The following is a 22,106-nucleotide window of genomic DNA, read 5'->3' on the forward strand; positions in this document are numbered from 1 at the left end:
CATTCAGAGGCAGAAGGGAGTTCGCACGCTGAGTGCTTAGGCACAGACAATACCAAGTTACCTTCCCCACTGATCATTTGACTTGAATAGTTCATGAAGAACTCGTAGAAAAATTTCAGAGACTGCCATTATACGGTACAGTCCCAGCAGGAGCACAACAGATACGGTAACTTCAGTATGTTACCTAATTGTAGGTGAACTGCTACGGATTCAGTGGATAATGTGAATGCTTTTCATTCAAAATACAAACGTGTAGCTGTGCTTCTTAGGTGAAATACTGGATCTATTCAACTGATACTTTTTCACTTATGTCAGGGGGACCAGGATCCATAAAAGCAGCAAATATGATTTGGAAATCTAATGTATGAATAAGTTTTGTTATATTTCTGATACTGACTCCTGCCAGTCAGATTGAAACACTATGAAAATGGTTGCTATTGATATTTTGACACTTTCACCCAAGACCAGTAAGTACACACACACGTATGTATCACAGAGAATATGCATTTTTACTCATCTGGGTTTAACTCTATTTTAAACATAGTTAAAAAAAAAAATTGAGGAGATGAGCAACTATACAATTTGAAAATACCAGTAAATATCTTTCTGTATCTTTAGAAAGCTATTCAAATTATTCTTTTCTATTCGGTCTAGCTCTGTACTTTTGTTGTCCCTCATTGCTGTATGTTCTCAGTCCTTTTGCAATGATTTAGAGATTTTATCCTTTTAACAGCTTTTCAAGGCAGGAATACATCCTCACCATTTTAAAGCTGAGTTGGGGGGCACAGCACGAATTAAAAGGCTTCCCTAATTCCATTGTCACGGAGCTGGGACTCAAAGTCCCATTCTCCAAGTCCTAATTCAGCCAGACCCGCCTTGCTCGCTAGTCCACCGCAGTGTCAACTGGCTGCCTACAGTCTCTCGCCCTGTTACGCAAAGCCCGATTGCAGAATCGGACACATATTGCATGGGGCCAACACCACTGTACCATTACTCTTCTGTTGCGTCTTTCTGGTCATATGGTCTCGGTACAACGTGACTTGAGCAGTCGCCAGATGCGCAAGGCTGAAAACCACCACCCTGACAAGCCTGTCTAAGTTGCTCACCTTAGCTCCTGTCAGTGCCGCACATCAAACGGGCACAGATGTGTCAGCGCAGCTTTGGCACTGATTCATTTTGCCTTCCTTCTCTTTCTGTTAAAGCATAAGAGCCAAGACCCCTTGACTCCACATGGGAAGAGTCTGGCAACTGCCAAGTTCTGGAAGTCCTTGCCAAGAGCAGCATCTGACTGTGCCTAGATGCCTGGCTGCTCTCCTATGACCCCCTGGGCTATTGCACTGTGGACTGTGAAATTCTCGTCGTGGCTAGTGCAAGGTTGTGGCTCTGATTAGATTTCTGTGTCCATGTTACCGCCACTGTTGTGTGTAATAATGATCTTCTGTGCTAATCAAGCTGCCAGCCACCCGCACCATGCACCAGAGGTGTTCTCTGAATTATTTTCCAGTGTTACAGGAAGGGGAAGACGCCATTTATAAATTCTGAATTATTTCCATATATTTGCTACTTTATTTTAGTTCTGCACCAAATAGGCCAAATGCATATTTTGATTTGTGTTCTGTTATTCTGCATCTATAGCCTCCCTGCATCTGTTTGTAGGTCTGTATTTAAGCTGTACACTTAAATTGTGCAGATGATTGCCAGTCTAAGGGAATTGCCTTTTCTACTTCCTTTGCAATACTTGGCTTATAGATAGTGCAAGAATATGAACTTAGAGCAAGGAGGTCACAATCAAAATGGGTTACACCCACTTGCCAATGCCCTGTTGTCATACAAGCCCTTGGGAACTGTAACCTGTTGGCATGGTTTAAAATTTAAAAAAACCCAACAAAATACAGAAACCCCACAGAGCAGCACTAAATTTCACTAGTGCAATGTAGAATGAGTCCAGAACAAACAGTAATTGGCACACCAGAGAACAGAGTTCTGTGTACATCCATACAGATGTATCGATGTGCCTATGATTTTCAAAACTGAGTACGTACACGCAGGCGTGTAAGTTCACATTTAACCACCTGAAAAAATGGTCTGATTTTCCAAACTGCTGTGCAATCAGCAGATCCCACTAAAGTCAAAAGTAGGAAGTGAAACTTTGTATTCTACGCTTCTTTTTTTTATAGTGCTTTTCTTAAAGAATCTGTTCTAAACCTTTTGCTAGCAGAGCCCTCAAAAAAATTAACAAAGAACAGTCATCTTAACTGTACTGCAATATACTCTTACAATACGTAAAAAATGTGGTGGGAAAGACAAAGTACTACTTTTACAATATCCTGTGCCAAATCACAGGTTATACAATTCAGTTTTTTATTTGCACAGCCAACAGTGCTTTGTAGAGCAATCAGGGAAGATAATACAACCCATTTTAAATTCTCATTACTTTAGAAGTGTTGAATCTTCTTAAATTGTTTCGGGGTTAATTGAGAATTTGCAGTTTTACAATAGACTAGGAATTGTTTAGGCTGCCCTTGTTTCATATTTTTGTGCCTACCTTTGTTGCAGAGTTATAAAAACAACAATAAAAAAAGAAACAAAGAAGTGAAATGAAATAATGATCTGCATTGTTAACTATTCTAGTTATTTTTACGGGAGATAAAGCTCAGCTATTGATTAATGTTTAAATGGTTATTAAGTGGAAGGACAGGCTGGATTGATGGAATGGCTCACTATGCGCTAGCATTTGCCTTTGATTCTTTTCCACATATTCCCTAAGGGATAATTTCTGCTCCTGGGGAAGCCAAGTGGTGAAACTCCGAATGACTTTTGTGGGAGTATGAATAAGACAAGTGTTTTCAGTATTTGTCTCTTTTTCTCATAAATTCCAAAAGGTTCAGGTTTCCAAATCTGTCCTTTAATGTATTTTAACATAGTAAGAGTTCATAAAAATGTGGAACTTTTCATGGCTGTATATATTGAATTTTTGGTGCTGAAACTGGCTGCCTGATCACCACTGTGTTCCTAAGTACCATGGAAAAGTCAATCTGGTTCACCAGCCCTGAGGAGGTTGCGTTTTTCAAGCCTGAAGCAAAGTCTTGGTGAAGAGCAGCAGTCGCGTGGACAGTGTTGCCTGTTAGCAGCTCTGAAATTAGCCGTGTTCATCTCCTGTAGGATAATATCACTTCCCTTGGAGGCACACCAAAGAAATTTTGAGGCAACTGATGATTTTTTTGGGAAGAGAGGTAATTCTGTGATGAGTTAAGAGAGGGCTTTCTGCTAAAAGTGATTTTATTTTTCAAAGACAAAACTCAGTATTTTTTCTTCGGACTCTTAATTCTTTTGAAACAAGAGTACTTTATCAATCTTTGAAGTATAATGTCAATCTGTAGAATAGTTTATTTAAATGGACCTGTGGGTCACATGGCAAATTCGTAGGGATCCAGGAGCCCTGTGCTTTCTACAGCATAAATTCAAGTCCTGTTCTGCCTCCAGCGAATCCAGTTGTAATAGATACCTGATCTGTGGGCTGGGAAAATATATCTGTGTTTCTGTCCTGTATTTCTCAGGCCTGACTGTGCGCACTGCCTCATTTATGCATGAGGAAACCAATTTGCCTAGAACTTTTCCCTTTTTAACGATTAGGTTTTCTTCCTGCTGAATATTGTGGTGTCTGGGCCCAAAATTTATTATTCAAAGGCTATTACAAATCCAATCCGTTCTAATCTTTCCTAACTTACACGGGCGAAAAAAACCCATCTTTGCTTAATGACACCTTCCCGTGGTGTTATTTCAAACGTTGGAGGGGAAGTTCCTGGGATGAGGGATGGAAGAGATCCATTCTTCAGTCCAGTCAATAGGCTTTTACAGTGCCATCTTAATGACAGAATTTAAGCTTGAGTCATGCGCTAAGTCATTTGCTTTTGTTTTTCTTTTACCTTCGGCCAATGATCAGACCTACTGCTCAAACACAGTAAAATTTGCTGCATGAATAATGAATGATGCTACTGGCCATCTCGGACATCTGGCAGCTCAGAGCTGTGGCTCTGCCTAGCTTTTCTGAGATCCCAGCAAAAATCCAAAGTTCTCAAACTCTGCCTGATCAAAATAACTGGACAGTGCAAAAGCACAAGGTAGAGAGGTCTGACACCAGGACGGGGGGGTCAGAGGCAGCTGGGTAGCACAGCCGCACGGTGCCCCCGCATTGTTAGCTGTGATAATGGACATCCCTTGACAGTCTGCTCGAGGCATCTAGCAACTAATCACAACCGTTCCGCTTCCCAGAGGGCACAAAGGACCAAAGCAAGCCTCTGAAATAAGCACTCAGTGAGACCATGTCTGGCTTTGTCGGCCTGCAGTTTATTCTTTCCTCTTCTAGCGACTGCCATTTTATTTCATTTTAGTTATTTTTTTTGCTCCCCTAACAATCTGTTGGTTTTGATTATTCCTTCAGGAAATAGTTGCACTGATTATTTTTGGCAGCATTATCAGCTAGGACACCTTTCAGATGAATGCCGCTATGAGGCGCTGGCTAGGCACGTACTCATTAAACAAGAACAGGTTGCATGTCAATTACTTATAATTTTAAAAGTCTATAGAAGATTGTATGGCTGTTTATGATCTATAACAATTCACTACAAAAAAAGATAAACAGGTTATTATACTAAGTATTGATTATATAATTGGAGTTTTGGTTTAAAGTATTAACACATTTCATTGGAGAGGGAAATGGTACCAGTTAATTCAGCTCTGTGTTATTATATTACTTAATATATTTAACTGAGTATAGAATTAGGCCCTAATCATGAACATTCTTATGTTTATTACTTCAGTCAAGAAGGGCAGTTCTTAGTGCGTAAACTCCACAATCTCTCTAAATATTTCCAGTATCAGGGTCTAAATATTTGTGTCGATTAATGCAAAGAAAGCACAACAGTGAATTTTGTGTTGAGGGATCTTGACAGACAGCATTTTCAAATCCTTATTTAGACAACATGTATGTGGTTGAATTGTTCCAAGATTCTGAGCACCTGTTTGAAACCATCAGAAGCAGAAAACTACAGGTCACAGGCTGCAGAACAAATGTACGCAAACCAGGTCTGCGTATAACCAGCTCCCGTTAGACCTAATGACTCCATAGTCTAACTCGCTTGTTGCTACCGTAGCCCACAATTTATTACATTTCCAGCCTCACCCAAAATAACTAATTGTAAGAAAAAAATGAAAAACACGCAAAAAGTAAATTAGAAATACAACTCCTAGTCCAGCCAGAATTTTGAGTCTGGAAAAGGAGGACTGCGAGGGGATTCCTGAAGTCTGTAAATACCAGTGTTGACGCAGAGGTCCACTGAAAGTGTTCAGGTACTCTGGCTGTGTTACACAGCAGTAGGAAACAGGTCCTACGTAATGTTTTAAATATTGATGTCTGTACGAAGCTTTGGGACGTATGTATCCAAAGAAATTGGCTCAAACCTCTCCCTGTATCTCCATCTGTCAGATAAGCCTAAAAACAATGAACTATCGCGAAGGGAAAGCACAAGGTTGAAGTTGTATTTGTTAAGTATTAAGAGATCCACCCCATGAAAACCACTGAGTGCAAAGACATATTCTTTTGTAGTAATGTAATTGTTTTATGTCAAGGTATATAAGTTGTTAACAACTTGATATTTTTATTTAGGTATTCGGTTTACAAGGATCCAGCAGGCTGGCTAGAAATTAACCCTACCAATGGCACCATTGGCACCACTGCTATCCTGGATCGGGAATCTCCTTATGTGCAGAATAACATATACACTGCTCTCTTTCTGGCAATAGACAGTGGTGAGTAACAATGATGGATCACATTCATTAACGTATATGACTTTTTTCACTGCTTGAACTTCTCTGTTCAGAAAGGTGCCCGTGTAAAGTTGAGCATACGCTTCAGCACTTCACAAGGTGGCCACCTAAAGGTATGAGAGATCATTGTGACAAACAGAAAATAGAGGAATTAACTGCAAACTTCAAACTTAGAACAGCTTTGATTTAAGGTTACGTCTCACACATTTATTCCTACACTGAGATCTTAATGCTAGATGTAAATAGTCTATGAACATTCTTGGAAAGTAATAACTCATCTTTATCAGAGTTAATTTCTTCATAATATTTGAGCGGTTAGTAAGCCTAAGGCACCCAAATACCAATAACAACTCATCCCTGATATGTTGGATTCTATTCAATACAATGACAATAAAAACATAAGTAAAAACCCTTGTTAAAATGCAATATTTTTTACATATTGTGTGGATTAAAGTTCCTTCTGTCAAATACAATCAAGATTAAACTATCTAGTGAGAAATTCAGTGAGTGACTTTGGAGCAGAGAAAGAAAGAGAAAATCCCGAACATCCCAAATCTCCAGAGCTAAAGGCACAAAATAAATAAAAGATTTGTCTGTAATGTAACAGCTAATATGCTAACGCTTTTTCACAGCTGCAGCTGGTTTAGTCCTGGTGATGAATTGTAAGATGTTCTTTTTAGGAGGGTAATTCTACATTTGTGTAACCACATGACTCAGGGAACATTTGCAGGGCCTGACAGGAAAAAGAAAATATTGCCTTAAGTATAAAACAAAAAAAATTCTGCTGAGATGATGATTTACTTATACATTCATACACATATTTTTCTTAGGAAATTTCCATGGAAAGATGTAGCACTAAACTTATTTCTGTCTTTTACTTGCTATTGGATAAAGATTTTTTGAATGCATCTTAAAATCTGGTACACTGGGAAATGTCATCTTACAATGAAAGTAAAAAGTCAGGATAACGTTATTGAGGGATTACCAGAAGGAAAAGTTGCATATGTTTTAAAGGCAGAGTCAAATATCCTCAAAAAGAACAGCTGAAACAAGGTGAGTACTTCCGACTGTGGAAACCAGTCTGAATGAAAGTGGATTTGGGGTGTACCTTTATGTTGCACTTCGGGCAGTAACACGCATTGCTCACCTAGTCTAAGCCAAGAACTCACTGCTAGGTGACCCCTGCTAATTCCCAGAATTTTTTCCATTCTGGAAAAATGGGAGAAGGGAAAGGTGTCTGTGTGCTGTAGAGCAGAGCAAGAGGAGATCCTTAATGTGGGTTAGGGAAAAGGAATCCTGTTCAGTTGCGGTACTGAGTTAGCATCTAACTCAAGCGGCGGTTGTTGGGTTTATTTGTAATTCTGCAGTACTGGTAGCACGGGAGCTAATCTACTCCAACATTATTGACTTCTTTGAATGAAGTAATTAGAAACCACATGTGTGCATTTAGTACTGGCATGCTAAGGTGTTAATAATGATCATTCCGGAGTATTGTACTACTTCACTCTATGTAGCTCAGCCACATGTGGAAGTGGCAGTAAATAGCAGAACTTAAATAGCTGATATTAACCTTGTGGTCTGTATCACCCCTGGATTAATTACCAAACAGCTTCTGAAACACATAAAACTTAGAGGCAGGTTGGTAACTGGAAAAATTATCTGCTGGTCTGTACGAATATGTACGAGTGGAATTTGTGGGAGTTGAGAGGAGCGGTGCTGGGGCTCCGCTTTGGGCAGGCCTGCGGTGAGGCAGGCAAGCTGCCGTTCACCTCTGTCCTCCTGCGGTTTGATCGCTTCCGTCGCAGAGGGAGCCACGCTTGGCACACGCGTGCTGCCAGTCTGAAGTCGCAGTCCGGACCCTGTGGCTAAAGCAGGCAAGGAAGTTTTATAACTGATGTCAACAGGTAGGGCTGGGGGTCTGCCTTGTCCCCTGGGGTTATGACTGGGACTGATAATATCCCTGGAAAGTGTTCCCCGACTTATTTCCAGGCCACTGATAATGCTAACTAACAAAGCTGTGAAGCCCACTTCATTTTTCTAGCCATCATTGCTAATGTCCATCTTGAAAAGGGATATTACATTAGATGACAAGCCAAATTGTGGTAGAGCAATATGAAATGAATACAGAATTCTTTCACAACTTTAAAAGAAGGTTGCGTTAGCTTAAAAGGAAAAAAAAACAGATTGAACATAACTCTATTCATTCCCTTTAAAACGGCATTGTCCACAAACTGCAAAGTAAAAACCATCTTTCTTTAGGTTAGTGAGCGTAGCCTGTCTGATACCAGTGAATACGGTTAGGACTTTTATGTGAGAGGGCAGCCGGAGGCAGGATTAAGAATGGCCAAATGAGATAGGGTGCTAAATTGAAAATTCACAGGCACTTCCAATAGAGCAAGTCATTTGCTTGGGCTAACAGACGGGGGGTGAAATGGGAGGAGAGGAAAAAAAAAAAAAAACGCTCTTAATCAGACATACTTTTTTCAAAAGCATTCAGTGTAGGCTGTATTTCCTTTGGCCTATCACCTTATCTCTAAGTCAAATCTGAAATGTGTTGGCACACGCAGTGAGGCAGTCTGAGCTGCCATGGACTCTCCTCTTCCCGCGGGGCGTGCCGGCGAGCTCGGGCACTGCCCGCTGCACGGTCCGGCAGTGGGAGCTGGCGCCCAGCGCGGCCCCACGCGTGACACGGCCCCTCGGTCCCGGCCCGGCACCGCCCTGGGGCTTGTGGGGCTTCCTAGAGACGCCAGCTCCGTCAGAGCTCTGCACCTCCGTGCGGCCACACCAACGGAGCCTAATCCATCCTCCCCCAGGTTCGGTTTTGGACAGTGTTAGTCACTGTCAGTATAAGGGATTGCAAACACAATGTTTAATGTGGAAGGGTGTCTGTGAGTTGTGCGCTAATTTTTAACAGTATTTATAAGGCGAGGTCCTAAAATCAAATAAAACCTTGGACCTTAGACCTTGCTAAAGGATGGTAGTCATACACTAAACCAGTAAATCAACACATTATTTTCTATTAGTATTCACAGCATATAGAGTTTATATAATTACAGGAAAGATACCGTCGTCCCATCATATTCCATGACCACCTCTTTTTAAAATGACCTCACATTCGCATGCTATCTTGGGTGAAGAGCAGAGACAGCTGAAAACGAAACTCGCAGCGATACTTTTTTCATACCCATTCACTGCTGTCAATAGAGAACCTGTCATTGGATTCAGCAGGCGCTGGCTTCTTGTTATTACGCTTCAGTGCAGGGGACGAGTGCCAGGGCATTTTTCTTATTTGTTAAGTGTCGAAGATTTCTGTCAGAAATAAAACCAGGAGCTTCATGCTTTGGTAGTTCTTTATATAAATCCATCACATCTTTTATCTTTTTTCAGTAAATCACAAAACCGTTCTCTACCGGTAGGACAGTAATCATGAATGGGCCATAGAAAATTGAGTCATTGCACTGCAGGAAATAATTTAGTTGTTTATGATACTCTTTTTTAACTTTACGCTATTATTTTTCAGCATTATCAGATTAACTGTGGAGAAAGGTAGTTAAGTATGAATTACATTATTTCTGATCTAAACAGTTCCTGTACCTTCCCAAACATAATTGAAACAATATGTAAGAGCAAATTTGATGGTAACAGTATTAATTTTATAGATAACACAGTTTGATCTTCTATTGGGGGAAATTTCACTTTAAAAAGGACTTTTCAGAATGAATATCCTAATTTTCTCTGTACTTTTGATTTCAGTAAAGGTCAAGGTAGTGTCTTTAGAATTTGAAAACTCTTTTTATTAAAGACTTGTGTGGACATGAAGTCTGGTCTATTAAAGAAGAAATTAAACACTGGTAGGAAATATCATGAAGCAGAGTTAACACATTAAAGGGTCATGAACTGTGTTTAATCTGCGAATGAGCTCATAATGGGACAAAGTCAGGTTTATGCAAACTTGGAAAACATCAGAGGTTTCACTCAATTTAAAGAAGTGCCAATAACAGTGATCATTTCCTGAATTTAGCATTCTAATCACTAAAAACAATGCAGTATCCCAAGCATATAGTGCAATTATTGGGAGTGTATCTGTAAAACACACATATGTCACACACAGACAAGAAATCATCTGAGTTCGAGAAATCTGCTTGGAACAGACTGTCCAGGAGATTTGCTGCATGACCACGGTGTAGTGTCATCCTACAGATTCTATTACACACTGGAGTATTTGGGATGACTATCGTAAAGCAGAATACCTGTATTTTTTCTCATAAGGTCAATCATGCTAACAACTCTCCAGGATTGGTCTTTTTCCCCTGTATTCTGAGAGTCTGAGTCACAATTTAGAAAAAGGGAGGAGAAAAACATGAAAATTTTGGAGGTGAAGCGAAAAATATCTGGAACGTGTGAAATCTAAAAAAGCTAGAATTGTTTTCTCCCTTTCCTTTAAGAGGGACAAATAATAAAATATACCCAGATTTACCTTAGTTATGCAATAATTACTCATGTTATTGTGGAGGGACATGATACCCTAGTTAATGTCCCCACTGTGTAACTTTTTCTCTCTCTTTAGAAGAAAAATTTTGGTTACCTTTGTTTGCCTGATACATGGAAAAACCACCTATGCTGTTCAAGTATGTCAGCTGCTGGTGACAAATGGTGAAACACTAATACCCAGTCTTGCTGATTTGGTTAAATGCAGTTATCAGCTTCACTTTGCTCACGCTGCTCCGGTGGAGTGCCACCCACACACAGCCAGGCAGCGATGTTCTCTCACCGAGACAGATACGCTCGTCTAGAGCGTGCCAGCTTCTTCCCCTGCTCTTCTCATCACCAAAAAACTACCAAGACAAAAACTGGGGATATAAATACTTCTACTATGTTAGACACCGAGGAGGATGGATGTCATTAAAAATGTGCCGTCTCTTCCAGATGTTAAAGATACTCCGAGATGTAGTTAAGGGTTCAAAATTTTAACTGATGTAGCTTTAAATGCACTAAATCACAGTAAGCACTGTTTCTCACAGCAATACTGAATGAGTAAAAAGAGCTGTTTTCTTGTCTGAAAGTGGTTTGCTCCCTACATGACATCACCATCCTCAGTGTCTGACATAAGCACTGGCGTGGCAGCCACCCGCAGTCCCGGGCAGGATGTCCAGCAGGAGCCCTCGCTGCAGGAAACGAGCTCCAGGAGCAGTAACCTTTATTTAATGGAGCATACGTATTCGAGCAAGGTGAAGGTTAGAGATATGGACGACTGTAAACAGGTCTCTCTAGATTGGTGTGATTTCAGTGTTTGCCTGGAGCTACACTGGCCAGTTTAAAAAAAAACCAAAACCAAATGACGTGGATATTGCTGCTATGACTGCGGCCGGCTGCATACGTATGAATTGGCTAGCTGAGCGGCACCATTTCAATTGCCGTGTTGCACACGCAAAGCAAAATGAGGAAGAAGTGAGTCAGGGTCTAGTTTTCACTTTTTTCCTTGTTTCCAAGGACCAGCTGAACCACACCCAAGCAATTCTGAATCTCATTTATTGTGCAAGTCTCGATACTCCTCATCATTAAAAAGAAAAATTATCATTCTGCACTATGTGTAATGAACAGTAACAGACAACATCTAGAAAAAACTGGAGTAACAAAGAGATGTGTAACAATTTGCAATTAGAACTTTTCCTTACATGTATCTAACCTGTCTTCTTGCTTCATGATGTACATAATTAAATTACCACAGATTGATTCCACCTAAAACATGCTATTTTTGAAGAAATCAGGCAATTAGTTGCCATGGCAACCCAATTAAGGCAGTTTTATACCCCTTATCTTAATTGCCGTATTAATTGAGAAGAGAAAATAAATTGAATACTCATCCATTTCTTGCCATTTTAAATTTCAGTAAAATATGAATTGCACACAAAATATTGTTTTAATTTGTCATCACGGACTCATGATTAGAAAAAGAAATTAGAATGCTGAAAACAGTATTTAAGACGGATGGCATATGTCAGTAGCAATTTGATATGCTGAAAGAGCTGTGCTCTTTTGAAATGTAATTACTCAAAAATAGGATCTGCATATATTATTTGAGTGAACGAATGAAGGATTGTAACTTTTAAAGACTATTTTACAAATTTTGAAAAATATCTAGATGCCAATACATACAGAAAATGCATAGGAAATTTCAGCTCATGGGAAATTTGGGACCTCTTTTATACCAAATGTCAGCATATGGCATTTATGAGACCAGTTTTCAAATATGTCAAATTCTGAGCAGCACACCCGGATTTTGGTATATCCCACTCTACTGGTGCCATTTACTTTGGCTGAACCATTAACAGACTTCAGCTTGAACACAAAATGTAATGGAATGCGCCTGTCTGAATGGGATTTATGCCTGTAGTAAGGACACCCGCTGCCAAATCACCTAGTACACACGCATTTTCTGATTAGAAAAACAGCATATGGGGGGGGAACCAAGAGGGAGGAGACAGAAATTTGTGTTTAGATTTTCAGAGCAGTATAATTAGAAAGCATGAAGCATTATTTCTCACAGTCCACATATGAAGTATAGTAATTTAAAACCAGAACATGTTACTTGGCCTAACCACTTACTGCAGAGTCTGGCTGCATAGCTCCCTCCAAACAATTTGGGAACTTCTACAACGCTCTTGTCGTCCTTTAGTCTCCTCCTTTCTTGCTGTATTCTCCTTAGGCTAATACGAAGCTCGGAAAATAGAGGAATTGGTGAAAAATCCATATCCAAGGAGAGATCCTAGGCAGTCCTACATTTTACAGTTAGTTTACATGGGAGTAAAATGAAGGAAATTCTGTAGGCATCACTGCAGTTCCAAATTGACCTCTGTATGACTGTGATTCAAATGTAGTTTATAGAAGTTGTAAGAGATAAGGCCTTATTCGTGATGGTTCAGAGGAAAGGTAATTGTGCCAGAAATTAGCAAACCCACAGTTTCAAAGGCTTTTTTTCCTGCTCAAATATGAAGAAAAATTGTTCTTACTGTAATTGCTCACTCATTTTGTATCTGTGTAACTTTGTTAGCCAGCAAAAAAGTAGAAGAGGGTGAAAAAGTTGGAATTGAGCTTTCTGAGTCACATAAGTGATAGTGCAAGTGGATTAAAAACTGCTGCTAAATGGTAAACCATAAATATTCTAGTAAAATTTAGAATAAATTAATTTCCCCTCTGTCAGCTTGAGAGGCAATCTATATAGCAATGGATGCCCTATTGCTTGCTCTAGGAATTAAATGGCCTTGTAATTTCTGCATCATGGCGTAGAAGGGCATAGATAATATGTATTAATTTGATGGTGCTGGAAGCTTAATTTAATAACAAGAAATGAGTACAGAAGTCTTTTTACCATTCATAATGAGCATGTGAAAAGGGACAGTTCATGCTCCATTCTTCCTAAAATCTGTTCTGGCTTCCAGCAATAATGTGGGTTAGATCTGCGTGGTAGCTGGATTCTCTGGAATGGTTGATTTTCCTTCTTTGGAAGTCTGATAAATATTGCTAGAATCCAAGGTCTCTGATGTTCTTAGAAAAAAAGTGTAATAGTTCAAATTAAATTCCTTTTTTTGTATTTGTTTCCGATTAGATATTGTTATGCAAAGGGATTTAAATAAATATTCCTTTGCTGTAATGACCAAGATACAAACCATTAAAGTTCTAAATAGGTAAGATTTCCCACGTTTAGCTTTTGATACCATTAGGTGAACTTTCTAAATATAAGTGAAAACATGAAGTCTCATTGTCTCCCAGTCTTAACACTCTTTGATTTGTGCCTGGCATTTTTCTTGTCAGTTGATTATCAATGCTTTGTTCCTTAGCTGTGCCACTAAACAAAGCATATTATTTACAAGTAAACTGACTTTCATGTGATTTATTCAAAGCCCATTTTCACATAGCATGTGGAAATGTACTTTTTTGTGCTTGATAATCCTTGTTCTCCCTTGTGCACCTTGTTATATTTTAGATCACGTCAAGTTTGGTGTCAAACTGAAAAAAAGAATCAAACTAGAAGGAAAAATATTTCTTGAAGACTTTCCTGTTGGATTTCACAAATTAAATGAAATTTTATTTACCTGAACAAATATTCTTCTTATACCCAATTTGTTTAGTTTATAATATGCTTTAAATCTTAAAATAAAAATATTGTAAATACCCAATTCTAAAAGAAAAAAAAAATACACCTCAGTTATTCCAAAGAGTCAGAAAGGTCAAGGTAGGATGGACAACATCAGTCTAATTCTTTGATTTTGGATGGTCTGTTGACCAAAGAATATGATTTTATCTTTTAAGCAGCAATGTTTAAGCAATTGTTTTACTTGGATATGTTCTTAAAGAACCTTTCCACTGCTTTAAGGAATATGCATCTTTATTTTCAAGGACAATCTAAACTCACCATAATCTCAAATACCCAAATCTGTTTGTTTTCGAAGTTCTGAAGATGTTTTTGAGTGCTTGGAAAATGTAATCGGGGTCATTTAGGCTAATCTTGAGATTTGCTGCAGATTGGAAAGGGAAAGGTGGACGAAAAGGATTAAATCTTCATGACTTTTTTTTCTCTTTGAAATGCATTTAAACAACTCTTCCATCTTGAAAATGTTCTACCGGTTTACAACAATGTTTCTGACCAGTTTCTGTAAGTACACATGGGCAATTTAGTGTGGATGGATGGCTACTTTTAACTACCCTCATGCTCAGCTGTACTCCTAGAATTTGTTGTGATTCCAACAGTGAAGTGCCTAAATTGTTTCTTCCAGTGTTGCTGGTGTTGACAGAGCTCAGTTAGTGGAGAAAAACACTACCGAATGTGAAAATAGCAGGTTGACATGGCCCAGGCACCAGTGTAGCTAGTGTTGCGTTCCCCAAGGCTTCCTTAGCATTAAGTGAAAAAAACATATGAACTCAAAATGCCCCATGAAAGTCACACTTCGAGTTAAAACATATAAAACCAACTTTCATGTTAATGATTTGATACATTTAGCATCTGCCTTGACTATTTTAAAGCTTCCGTAGATATGCCTGCACAAGATATGATGAGACATTGAAACATGACTGTGGACTTATGCAGTGTGGATCAGTCTTTTATGATGCTAACAGTAGGAAGACAAGACAGAAGTGGACAGAAGAAGGAGGATGAGATGTCATCCAAAGGGACCTGGACAAGCTGGAGAGGTGGGCCTGTGTGAACCTCATGAGGTTCAACAAGGCCAAGTGCAAGGTCCTGCACCTGGGATGGGGCAACCCCCAGTATCAGTACAGGCTGGGGGATGAATGGATTGGGAGAAGGATTTGGGGGTACTGGTGGGTGAAAAGCTGGACATGAGCCGGCAATGTGCGCTTGCAGCCCAGAAGGCCAACCGTATCCTGGGCTGCATCCCCAGCAGCGTGGCCAGCAGGTCGAGGGAGGTGATTCTGCCCCTCTGCTCTGCTCTGGTGAGACCTCACCTGGAGCCCTGCGTCCAGCTCTGGGGCCCTCAGCACAAGAAGGACACGGACCCGTTGGAGCGGGTCCAGAGGATGCCACAAAAATGATCCGAGGGCTGGAACACCCCTCCTATGAGGCCAGGCTGAGGGAGTTGGGGTTGTTCAGCCTGGAGAAGAGAAGGCTGCAGGGAGACCTTAGTGCAGCCTTCCAGTACTTAAAGGGGGCCTACAGGAAAGATGGGGAGAATCTTTTTAGCAAGGCCTGTTGTGACAGGACAAGGAATAATGGATTTAAACTAAAGAAGAATAGATTTAGACTAGACATAAGAAAGAAATGTTTTACACTGAGGGTGGTGAAGCACTGGCACAGGTTGCCCAGAGAGGTGGCGGAGGCCCCATCCCTGGCAACATCCCAGGCCAGGTTGGACGGGGCTCTGAGCACCCTGATGTGGTTAAAGCTGTCCCTGCTTGCTGCAGGGGGGTTGGGCTGGGTGGCCTCTAAAGGTCCCTTCCAACCCAAAGCATTCTAGGATGCTATGAAGTGCAGATGTGTTTGCATAGTGCGAAGAAATAGAATGCTGTGTAGACAACCCTCAGTCACACTATGAGGTTTTTTTTTGGATACCCTCAAAAAATTAAGTCCTCAACTTCCACTGACTTTTTTGGAGCGTTTGGCTGCTTGTTGTGCCAGACATATCAGAAAATCTCACCTGCTGTCTAGCAATTCCTAACTCTGTATTTCTGCTGTCATTTTGAATAAACGAAAGCTGTTGATATTTGAATGTACATAGATGAGGAACATCTTAATTCAGTTTCAAAGCAGTCCAGATACTGTCTTTAATTTCACGGAGCACAGCTCAGCCATATTAGAAATCTGTACACAACAGCATCACATTTCTGTAGAAAAACTAGAAAGTGGAACGTGAAATGGCTCTTCATGTCCATAAAAATGTTATGCTCAGATTAAATGCAACATCAGCCATTCAACCATATGATTGCTTGTTAGACATGCCATTTTATGCAAGTCTTGATACTTAAGAGAAATGTCATCTTAGTCCATGGCCATCATTGTGCGTAATTGCTATCTTTTAAGAAACTAACTACCTGATTGGCAGTCTCATTTGAGTAGTTAGATGTCTAAATGCCATCATAGTTGCTACAGGAACTTTTTGGACCAAAACTGAATGCCAGTTTTCAAACTTCTTGGTTGCGTGTTTCTACAGAGGGCTTGTAATTTAAGACTTTACACTAATAATTCTAATATGATTCTGCATGGCTTTTCATTAAAATTCAAGTACACAGAAGTATATGAAGTATCTTCTTTTTATAATATTCCTTTTGAAACTTTTTTAAAAATAAAAGTAGCAACACCGTCACTTACGCCGATAGCACTAAAATCCAATTTAACATCTACATCTTCTGGTAACAGTACCTTGCATTACAGATTCTAGTTCCCAGACAATAGACCTCATCATATTCTATGGCACTCTCTTAACTCATGAAATAGAATTACTTTTGTTAGTCTATTTTTCACTTGTTGCATCTTACAACGGCAATAGCTATTGCCTAACTGAAGACTGCTGTTAGAAGCTTTGTATGCAGTCTAATGCCAGGATACGAAGCCATTACCAGTCCTGATCCAATCCAGATAAGTGTATCACACATTTCCAATTGCAGCATGTTCTAAGATGAATCTGTACTTTTTTACTGTTGCTGATCAAATTTGCAGTCCCACAGACCTTAACTAACTTGAAAGATCTTACTTACATTTCGGCCTCATTGAAGATAACTTGTCAAGGTTCTCAGTCTTGGCATAGATTATCAGGATTCAATACCAAGCTTTCACTTTCTTTCAGTATGAAATTAGGCATCTTTCAGTCTCCGGTTTAGTAGCTTTTACACACGTGAGTAATGCTGTCCCATTGATATGTTTGCCATAGTATATTCATAGCCATGCCACTTGTGGGAGCCTTAGCAGGAATTTGAAATTATCTCCAAAGGCACCTAAAAGTTTAAAGTGTACAGCCTCAGGAGGAATGGCCAATTCAGTTCAGTGACAAAAATGGGAGCTGAGCTCTTTTGAAAAGCTGCTCCCAAGGGTTGCTGGACAGAGCCCTTTATGTCTTGGTTTACGTATTAACTCTGCTTTCAGCTGCAAGGTTTTACAGTACAAATTAAGAAAAGTTCTATTTCAGAATTAAAACATGGTACAGAAATCTTTCATTTCAAAACCAAAGCTGTCTGGAGATCATGGGATTTTTTGATTATTTCAAAGGCATAACACTGTCAAATTTGTAAAAGTCATATATTCCCAATGGATATGTTGTGACCATTTTTCCTTGATTCATTTTTTGTTGTATTTTTTATGACATGCGTGTTAACAAGCTTCAGCTTATGACCTTGACATTTGCTTATTTTTCTTTTGGAGGTCTTCATAAATCACCAGAAGATTTTGTCTAAATCATTATAAATAAACCAACCGGAGAATAATCATTGAAATGGACAGAAGCAATTTCCTTTCTCTCTATTTGTGCGTAATAGTTGACTGGCCCATAAGCCATACAAAGATAGTGGAACATTAGCATGGCAGGGAAAATGCAGCCATATCTGCGTTTGACAAAATAACAGTACATTCATAATGCTGTTGGCTTCTTAATTTCAAAAGGCAGATTTTAATATTACTGACTTCAGAGAAAGATAAGAAGGGCAGTGCATAAGACATTATCAGTCCAGTGTGGAAATAATGCATTCAAAATTAAAGACAGCAGTTTAATTAAGTGCATGAAAGGCTGGCTTTTATGATCATATTTCAAATACTCGAATGTCTTTTCATCCATTCTGCCGTATGACTTTACTTAATAATATATCAAGAACAAAAAATGTATTGGAGTCTTTCTGCAAATTCAATTAGTCCAATAAAAAGTGAAAAATAATTTCCTTTTCATTAAAAAGAACTCAACCCTAACCTTTCTGATGACAAAGTGCAAGATGAGGGGGGGGAGAAAGCTAAAGAACTATGAAAATTGTGTCTTTGTTATGCATTTATGTGTGCATGAAACAGATGAAGTGTCACCATTAGTAACATTTGTTATTGAAAGGACTAATTGCATTCTGCTACAGTTAGTAGTTTATCAGATCCAGACCACAGGGTATTTACTTCTCCCTTAGGATGCACTCACAGTGCAGCAATAATTCCATAGTTTATTGGGCTGCTATAGGCAGGGTAATTATGCTAAATTGTACCTCTCTCAGTGCTAAACTTAAAACTACCATGACACATTGCACTAGTGCTTTACAGGTTAAGTGCAACCTCTTGAATCCTTTCTACTTGCTAAAGGTTTATAGCTAAGGGAAGTGCAAAGATCATAGATCTTGTGTACTAAACCAGAAAAATGAGTAACACATACAACCCAGAAATGCAGCATTTCAAATGAGAAATTATTAAGTACAGTATACAATGAAGGAAGTAAAGTGCATTTAGAAAACTTTGAGATCGGTTAAAGTGGGATGGCAAAGGGATCTGTAATAAGATATTGAGCTTTAGACTGAAAGCAGTAGGTCACCGGCTCAACCATGGCACACATCTGTAGTGACTGAGAGTTATTACCACTTGTCAGCTCCCCTCTGACCTCTGTGAAATGAGGTGCTCGTCTCGGTCCGGCTCCCGGTGGGCAGGCGTCTCCGTTACAAACACTTCCAGCGCCACGGCTGGTTTGTCAGTCACAGCCTTGGCGCAAAGGCTTGTAGTGGCACCATGGTGAATAAACAACATCCTCACCTCCAAAGCTGGTTCTTGCAGGTCAGGGCTGAGGCAGGCTGGCAAATAATTTGAGAAAGCTTGAAACTCCACTGCTAACACGGCGTGGCTCTGGGTAAAGAAAAGATCTCATTTTCCGGAGTTGCACGTTGACAGGTTGCACTTCTGCTGACGTAACTAAACGTGGCCCTAAGGGCTGTTGGGGAATGATCTGGTCCTGTTCTGTTTATGGGCAGCCCCCTTACAAACCGATTCCTCTCTGCTGTCATTTTTCCTCTTACTTGTCTTGTTCTTGATTCTTTTAATACCGTGCTGTCTACCTAGGGGATGTTTCCCACTATGTTTCTCTCAGTTCGTGTTTATGAATAGATTATTTTCCAGATATCTGTTCATGTCCTAAGCTCCTTTTAACTTCAAAATATTCCTCTCCCAGAGGTTTCCTTAGAATAATTATGCATACTGTAGAGAATCAGACAGCCTGCATTCTGAAAATACAACAACGAACTTACAATAGTGACTCATCAGGTTTTTAAAGCAATAATTTTCGTATAACAGAGGTAAGAACTATAAAAATTCTTTCCCTTTGCAAGCATGCAGGTACAAATAAGAGCAACTGTTTATGGAAGTATGATTTAATAAACATATGTTTGTTTTTTCATATAGGTAACCCTCCTGCTACAGGTACAGGAACTTTACACATCACCTTGGAGGATGTCAATGACAACGTCCCATCCCTTTATCCAACACTGGCAAAAGTCTGTGATGATGCAAAAGATCTCAGGGTAGTGGTACTAGGAGCATCAGACAAAGACCTTCACCCCAACACAGACCCATTCAAATTTGAACTGACTAAGCAATCTGGCCCAGAAAAATTGTGGAGAGTCACCAAGCTTAACAGTAAGTCTATTACTTTTTCTTCTTATGCACTTAGTCCTCCCACCTCTACACCCCAGTATACTCACCCTGAGGCTGCCCGTTATGTGAATTCAGGAGCAGTTGGGCATGAAAGTCTCACAGGATGGACCCATTGCCGCTGCTTTACACTGTGCTGGTTTTGCTTGGACCAGCTGCCTGGTGGGACATACTATGGTCTGTCTGCATTTTCTCTGAAATCTGAACTTTTTTCCTTCTCTTACTATGTCAACTGAACTTTTCTCTTTTAGCTTTGCATTAAAGAAAGGCTACTAATGACTTATAGTTTTGTAAAGATTGCCATATTTCATGGCATGGAATTTGTTTACATGAGATGCACAAGGCTTTGCTATAGGACAGCACGAAACTTTTGCATGGGCTTTAGCGACGTACTTGAAAAACTTCCTGATTTTAAGTATTTGAACTCCTCACAAATAAAATACCCAAATGCACTGGGACCACACACTATTGATAAGAGGATCAAAACACATGCTATGCAATTGCAGAAGATTCGTATGGCAAATTGTGGGCACAATGTACTACATCTCTTTTTGATGTAGATTATTTCTATTTGTTTTCTAGCATGTGTTATTTATCTCTGTCACTATCGAATCTTTTAGCAGTTCATTTCATTCTTAGAAAAAACTAAAGATGGATGTGATGTCTGTACCTGCCTGCAGTCATTTCCTTTGCTGTTCTCCAAACATCAAACCACGGCTCTGTTAAACCCCCTAAAAGAGTTGGTGCACTCACCTGGGTACCACTAGCTGTTCTGGCCCACTGTTGCTCAGGTGGAGCAGATCTGTGGATTTGAAGGTGCTTTACTTCCCTCCACTGCCTTCTGAGTCAGCCTGGGGAAGCAGTTAAGCAGCTTTGCCTATGCTTCCTTGCAAGAAGGTTTTTTCCTTTGGCAAATAGATATATTCTTCCCTCTTGTGTTGCTCTGGGGGATAACATGCCTTAGCATTTCATTTGTATGTTAGTTTCCACAGGCAGATTCTGCCAATGATTTGCAGACCAAATAATGTATTTAAACAAAAGGGGCTCTTAAAAGTCTTTCTTTTGGTGGGGTTTGGAACAAATTTGCAATTCGCTCTCAGCCCATGGAAGAATTTCTGTACTGCCTCTTCTTACCTCCAATTCAATTCTTTAGTCTTTTCCTTAGAGTGTTCTCATTTTCTTCTTTATTTCCATGAGTAACTGTGGCATGTCTGATATTGTTTGTAAATTCCTCTTCCCTCCCAAACAACAACTATTTGGTTAATTCTCACCTTATCCTTTGCAGATACTCATGCCCAGGTCATCCTGCTTCAAAACCTGAAAAAGGCCAATTACAACATCCCAATCTCAGTGACAGATTCTGGAAAACCACCTCTGACTAACAACACAGAACTGAAATTACAAGTGTGTTCCTGCAAGAAATCCAAAATGGACTGCAGTGCAACTGATGCCCTTCATATCAGCATGACCCTTATCCTTCTTTCACTCTTCAGTTTATTTTGTAAGTCTTTTCCTAAACTGTAAGTAATGAAGTATTATTTAGGTGCTCATTTGTATGCTGCATAAGAAAACCTACCAAGGGAGAAGTTAAATTCATACATTGATATCATAATGCAGTAAGTTTGGGGGTTTTTTCCTGAGGAAGTAGCTATAAGAAAGAGGGAGGGGAGGATTTTTTCGTAGTCAAAAAATAGCAACGAATGCCTGGTTGTCAAATTAAGAAATAGAAGTGATAATTTTAAGAAGAATCAAAGAGAATTAGAGCTAGCATATGATAAACTAAGAAGTACCAGCTGTAGTAGCAGATTTGTGAGACGCTTTCTTTCATCTCTCCCCACTTGAATCCAATTCAAAAACAGAAACTGGAGATTAAAGGTGTTCTTGTAACAATAGCTGTTCTGGGTCACCATGAAAATGAGTACTGTCTGCTTCAATCTATTCCTCTGTATAAAGTGCGCAAGCAGCTGGAACATGAGGAACTTGCTCAGGATTCTGGGCTTCGAGCCACCCGGAATTGATAATCGAATTGCAAGTCTGGGTTGGAGGGTAGAGAGAACTGATATGTAAAGGAAGCTTCTGCTGCTTCTGAGAAAGCTTTCTCAAAGAGACTTACAGAATTCCTAATTTGAAATGGAAGGAGTAAAAAAAAAAAAAAAAAAATCCCAGAATG

At 39.7% G+C, this 22,106-nt stretch overlaps 1 protein-coding gene across 1 annotated transcript in view; it reads left to right on the top strand.

Moving 5' to 3' along the window:
* Positions 1–21,460, top strand: part of CDH13 (cadherin 13) — a 498,153-nt gene extending 476,693 nt beyond the window's left edge. The window contains 3 exon segments of the mRNA XM_075715390.1: positions 5,666–5,808; positions 19,688–19,921; positions 21,222–21,460. Coding sequence (XP_075571505.1) covers positions 5,666–5,808; positions 19,688–19,921; positions 21,222–21,460 — 616 coding nt within the window.
* The last annotated feature ends 646 nt before the right edge of the window (positions 21,461–22,106 follow it).

Source organism: Pelecanus crispus, chromosome 8, assembly GCF_030463565.1.
Source record: "Pelecanus crispus isolate bPelCri1 chromosome 8, bPelCri1.pri, whole genome shotgun sequence".
Taxonomy (NCBI): Eukaryota; Metazoa; Chordata; class Aves; order Pelecaniformes; family Pelecanidae; genus Pelecanus; species Pelecanus crispus.